A 6,703-nucleotide genomic window follows, 5' to 3' on the forward strand; every position below is an offset into this window, starting at 1 on the left:
ATATGTTCATTTTTGAAAAAGTTACGGCAGTTTTTAGTAAAAAAAATTGAAAAAATTTCGAAAATTAGCGATTTTTAAATTTGTAATTTTTTTGGAGGTTTCCCCCATTTACGGGGAACGAGGGAAATTTTTTCAATTTTGAAGGGTAATGTCTTCGACTAGATACGATTTGTGATCTTTTGACGTATCATTGAAAGAAATCTGTTCGGTGAGAGCTGAGAAAAAGTGGTAACAGACACAAAAAAAAAAAAATAAAAAAAATAAAAAACACATCTTAGTAAAACCAATACCTTCTCAGCTTCGCATCGAAGCTAAAAGACAAAATTTACCGATTTTTAAATTTGTAATTTTTTTGGATATTTCCCCCTTTTGCGAGGAACAAGGGAAAATTTTTCAATTTTTAAGGGTAATGTCTTCAACTAGATACGATTTGTGATCTTTTGACGTATCATTGAAAGAAATCTGTTCGGTGAGAGCTGAGAAAAAGTGGTAACAGACACAAAAAAAAAAAAATAAAAAAAATAAAAAACACATCTTAGTAAAACCAATACCTTCTCAGCTTCGCATCGAAGCTAAAAGACAAAATTTACCGATTTTTAAATTTGTAATTTTTTTGGATATTTCCCCCTTTTGCGAGGAACAAGGGAAAATTTTTCAATTTTTAAGGGTAATGTCTTCAACTAGATACGATTTGTGATCTTTTGATGTATTATTGAAAGAAATCGGTCTAGAGAGAGTTAAGAAAAAGTGGCAACAGACAAAAAAAAAAAAAAAAAAAACACATCATGGTAAAATTAATACCTTTTCAGTTTTGCATCGAAGCTAAAATAACGCTTCGATGTAAATCTTTAGATGGTGTTTAATTTTAAAAAATTGGTGGATTATTCCTGAAGTTACGTGATCTGCTAGTTCCTTATTAATATCCTGATTAAGATAAAGTATGTCGAATGAAAAAGGGATTATTAAAAAATATTATTTCTCATAAAAAAATTATGAATATTAATTTTTCAATAAGTTATAGCATTATAAAGTTAAAAATGTAAAAAATAAAATCGAAAATTTTAACACAAAAATAGCATACTGTAGACATTTTAACCATGAAGACAAAATGAGGTAACAAATTTTTTTCCATAATAAAGTATGTTACATTATCTTTAATTTAAGATATATATAAAAGTGTCATTATTTCCGGAACACTTTCAAAATTTAAGTTGAAAAAGTAAATTTTTTGTAAAAAAGTTGTACTTTTGGATCCCCTTTAGGCAAGTAAAGGGTCAGATTTATAAAAAAAAGATACCAAATGAAAGGTAAAGACATTATACATCCATAAAAAAAAGAATTATATTGATCCATACATCTTTCAAAAAGTTATAGCATTATAAAGTTAAAATATGAAAAAGAATTTTTTTACTAAAATCGTATTTTTTTTTATTAACTTTGATGACTATTTTCACCATGGAAACAAAATAAAGTCCGACATTTTTTTTTTAATATTACAGTATATTATATAAGCTTTAATTTAAGATATATGTAAGTGTCAGTATTTCCGGAACACTTTCAAAAATTAAATTGAAAAAGTACATATTTTGTGAAAAAGTTGTCATTTTAAATACCCCCTGTGGGCAGTTAAAGGGTCAGATTTATAAAAAAAATATACCCAATGATAGGTAAAGACATCAAGCATCTTTAAATTATATATATTGATTTGTTCAATTTTGAAAAAGTTATGGCAGTTTTAAGTAATAAAATTGAATAAAATTATGAAAATTAGCAAATTTTAAACTTGTAATTTTTTTGGAGGTTTCTTCCATTTACTGGAAACGAGGTAAAGTTTTTCAATTTTTGAGGGTAATTTCTTCGACTAGATACAATTTTTGATCTTTTAACATATCATTGAAAGAAATCGGTTCAGTGAGAGCTGAAAAAAAGTGGTAACAGTCACGAAAAAAAAATATACACACCATAGTCAAATTAATAGCTTCTCAGCTTCACATCGAAGCTACACAGTTATTTACTGATTTTAATGTTTTTTGTACAAATATTGGTAGTGATTATAATAAATGTTTCGCTTCTCTATTTAACTATGCTATAAATATAAAATAAAAAAAAAAGGTAACATAAGTAATTGTATTAAATAGTTAAAACCTTAAATATTTTAAATAAAAATCAAATTTTTGTGCTGGAATTGCTTATTATTTGAAAAAATTATCAATTTGTACAGATCACGATAAAAAATGATTCAAATTATTAAGATAGTAACATTACTATCAATATATAATACATGCTATGGAACATCTAGCAATCTTATGAGAGAGTGAGTATTAATTCGTATTTTTCAATTTTAATATATAAAAAAATGTGTTCAAGTAGAATTAAATTCCATGATAATATCATGGAATTTATATTTGCAAATTTATTTGCTTTAACTTAAAAAAAAATTTTAATCTCAATTTAATTTTGATTAGTAATATTGAAGACAATTATCTTTATTTTTAATATATAAGTTTAAAAAAAAAGATTCTACGACTTAAAAATAAATACTTCTCTACAGCCTAAATATGGCATGGAATGAATGGAATAATCATTTTAAGGGTGATCACTGGCAGTATGTTGGACACTATGAAGGAATGACAGATGATATAAACACGCATTCTAAAATAACACTACAATATTTATCGGGAATAAATAATGTTAGAAATTGGCATAATGTAGAACCTTTAAAACAAATTATAGAAGTAAATATTTTTTAAATTAGTTATAATGAGTAATGAATTATAAGTATTCGGAAACTTGTCATAGAACCTTGTTTTATATAAGTATCATCCCAACAGTTATCAATAGTATAATATTAATGCATTAAAATGTTGATAATCTTTATGTCAATTTTATTTATCTTAAAACTCTTTAGTTTAAGAGCAAATTGTAGGGTTTTAAGTCTTTCCAGAAAGATATTGTTACAAAAAAATGTGGGTAATCTCTCCCATTTTAAAAGGTAATCACACAGTGGCGACTTGTGGCTTGGACGACGGGACATACGTACACCCTACTAAAATTAATTAAAAGAAGAAAATTAAATGTATACTCTTAATTCTACATTTTTATTAAAAATGCAAATTTTTAAATAGTAAAATAGTTATAATACATTTATCGTGTGCGAATATTTAAGTTGTTTCTCTCAGTATATAAGGGTACGCAAGTCCATATGAGCAATGTTTGGACGACTAGCAATGTTGTCCATACGGTATAATATTAGTATATTACTATATTGGTAATTTATTTTTAGAATTAACTACGTGTACTCTCGTCATTATCGTCGTCACCTATAATAATATAATCGCTATTATTATTTTCATTTCTATTTTTTACTGCGACTTTTAAAATAATTATATGTGTATTGTATTTTAGCTTCGATACGAAGCTGAGAAGATATTAATTTTACCATGATGTGTTTTAGCTTCGATGCGAAGCTGAGAAGGTATTAATTTTACTATGACATGTTTTTTTTTTTTGTTATGTCTGTTGCTACTTTTTCTCAGCTCTCACTAGACCGATTTTTTTCAATAATACATCAAAAGATCACAAATCGTATCTGGTTGAAGACATTACCCTTAAAAATTGAAAAATTTTCCCTTGTTCCTCGCAAAAGGGGAAATATCCAAAAAAATTACAAATTTTTGTTTAGTTTTTTAAAATCGAAAAAGTAATTTTAAAATTTGAGTTAGCTTTAATAGCTAATTTTTTCATGTCACAAAGCAACAAACAGTTGCCGAGTCGATAACATTTCTATTTTACATGCCTAGGATACGAGGTTCAAATCCGTCTGTGGCCAATAAAATTTTGCATTTTTTTTGAGTTTGAATAAAATTTTCAAATCATTTGATATTTATCTCATTTAGATTCAATAAATATTAAAGATCCCATCACTTTAGTCCCCCCTAGTGAGAAGAAATTTCTTATTTATGTTAATATTATTTTACTATGTAGTTATTTTTGTGGTTACGATTTATTTTGCCAACCCTCACTAGACCTATTTTTTTCAACAATACGTCAAATTATTACAATTTGTATTTAGTTTAAGTTATTACTCATAAAAATCGAAAAAATATTCCTTATTCAAATAAAAAGTAGCTTAACCAGCTTTTTCCATAAAAACAATTAAAATCATTCATTTCTAATATTCTTAAAGTATTAATTGTCGAATTAGATTTGATATGATAAAAGTATTTAACCACAAAAGTAAATAAATTTACTTTATAATTTATTAATTTTTTAAATCTATTTGTGTGTGCTACTACCAGTCTATAATATTCTAAATTGTTTTGTAATATGTTTCTATATAAATCACAAATTTAAAAAAAAACCCAGCACAGGGGGGTCACGACACAGTGTTGACGTGGTATAGTTGGATCAAGTATAATGATATCTGACAGTGATTAAAATCACTATCATATGAAACGCTTCGATGCAAATCTTTAGATAGTGTTTAATTTTAAAAAATTGGAGGATTATTCCAAAAGCTTCATAAACTGCTAGTTCCTTATTAATATCCTGATTAAGATAAAGTATGTCGAATGAAAAAGAGATTATTAAAATATAGTATTTCCCATAAAAAAATTATATTGATCAATACACTTTTCAATAAGTTATATCATTATAAATTTAAAAATGTAAAAAATAAAATCGAGAATTTTCACACAATAATAGCATTCGGTAGCTATTTTCACTGTGAAGACAAAATAAAGTCCGAATTTTTTTTTTTTGCATAATAAAGTATATTACATTAGCTTTAAAGTGTCAGACTTACCGGAACACTTTCAAAATTTAAGTTGAAAAAGTAAATTTTTTGTGAAAAAGTTGTTATTTTGAATCCCCCCTGTAGGTAGGTAAAAAGTCAGATTTATAAAAAAAATATACCAAATGATAGGTAATGACATCATGCATCTATAAAAAAAATTATATTGATATGTTTATTTCTAAAAAAGTTACGGCAGTTTTTATTAAAAAAAATTGAAAAAATTTCGAAAATTAGTCATTTTTAAATTTGTAATTTTTTTGGAGGTTTCCCCCATTTACGGGGAACGAGGGAATTTTTTTCAATTTTTGAGGGTAATGTCTTCGACTAGATACGATTTGTGATCTTTTGACGTATCATTGAAAGAAATCGGTTCGGTGAGAGCTGAGTAAAAGTGGCAACAGAAAAAAAAAAAAAAAAAAAAAACACATCATAGTAAAATTAATACCTTCTCCGCTTCGCATCGAAGCTAAAAGAAATGATTTTTAGTTTCACCTGATTTTAACGATGGATTTTTACAATTATAATCAAATTTTATAATACGCTCAATTAAGTAATTCTTTTTAACAACTTTATTTAATTGGTTTTTTTTTTTAGATATACAATCATTAAAATTAATTAAATGCTGAATATTTCCATTGTAGAATCTTTTTAAACACCAAAAGTTAATTACAAATGATTACTATTTTTATTTATGTGATTTATTACGATAAAAAAAACTTTTCTGATAAATGTACTGTAAATAGTTATTATAAAATTTCACTTTTTCTATTTAACAATGTCAATTTCAAACTTGCAAGTTGAGCAAAATGTTATGGTAATAAATTCATTTAGATTCGATGCGAAGCTGAGAAGGTATTGGTTTTACTAAGATGTATTTTTTAGCTTCGATGCGAAGCTGAGAAGGTATTAATTTTACCATGATGTGTTTATTTTTTTTTTTATTTTTTTTTTATTTTTATTTTTTTTTTTTTGTGTCTGTCACTACTTTTTCTCAGCTCTCACTGGACCGATTTCTTTTAACAATACGTCAAAAGATCACAAATTGTATCTAGTTGAAGACATTACCCTTAAAAATTTAAAAATTTTCCCTCGTTCCCCGCAAATGGGGGAAATATCCAAAAAAATTACAAATTTAAAAATCGACAAATTTTGTCATTTTTTTCACTTTTTTTTCTTAAAACTTCCATAACTTTTTCAAAAATCAACAAATCAACATAATTTTTTTTTTAACTAAAACCTTAGATAATTTTCTTTCATTTGATATAATTTTTTTGAAAATTTAACACTTAGCCTGCTTATAGGGGGGATTTAAAATAGAAACTCTTTTACAAACACTAACTTTTTTAACTTAATTTTTGAAAATGTTCCGGAAATACTGCGTCCTTTAAACATATATCAAATTAAAGCTTATTTTATGTACTATAAAATGAAAAAAAAAAATTTGTCCCGACGACCTATCTTCTATGCGCAAAAGGCTACCGTATTTAAAAATATGCTATTTTTTATTAAAATTCTAGGTTTTGTATTTTATTTTATTTTAAAATATCTTATTAGGGGAATAAACTGACTTTCATGAATATTATATAATTTCATTGACATAGAATAAAGTTCATAAGACATATGAAATTATACTTATTAAAATTTTTTTACTTTTTTATAGTCGAAAAAGTAATTTTTAAATTTGGGTTAGCTTAAATAGCCAATTTTATCTTGCAACAAAAAGCAACGAACAATTGCCGAATGGGTAACATGTTTCACGCCTAGGGTACGAGGTTCACATCCGTCTGTGACTACCAAAATTTTGCATTTTTTTTTTTGAGTTAAAATAGAATTTTCAAATCATTTGATATTTATCTCATTTAGATTCAATAATTTCAATAAATATAAAGGATCTTATCACTATAGTCT

At 25.6% G+C, this 6,703-nt stretch overlaps 1 protein-coding gene across 1 annotated transcript in view; it reads left to right on the forward strand.

The window, feature by feature from the left end:
• The first annotated feature begins 2,114 nt into the window (after window positions 1–2,114).
• LOC126902748 (uncharacterized) overlaps window positions 2,115–6,703 on the forward strand; it is a 10,028-nt gene continuing 5,439 nt past the window's right edge. The window contains exons 1-2 of the mRNA XM_050680347.1: window positions 2,115–2,314; window positions 2,552–2,735. Coding sequence (XP_050536304.1) covers window positions 2,235–2,314; window positions 2,552–2,735 — 264 coding nt within the window. The 5' untranslated portion in view covers window positions 2,115–2,234. The remainder of the gene's footprint in view (window positions 2,315–2,551; window positions 2,736–6,703) is intronic.

Source organism: Daktulosphaira vitifoliae, unplaced genomic scaffold, assembly GCF_025091365.1.
Source record: "Daktulosphaira vitifoliae isolate Bord-2020 unplaced genomic scaffold, ASM2509136v1 Scaffold_3, whole genome shotgun sequence".
NCBI classification, from domain to species: Eukaryota; Metazoa; Arthropoda; class Insecta; order Hemiptera; family Phylloxeridae; genus Daktulosphaira; species Daktulosphaira vitifoliae.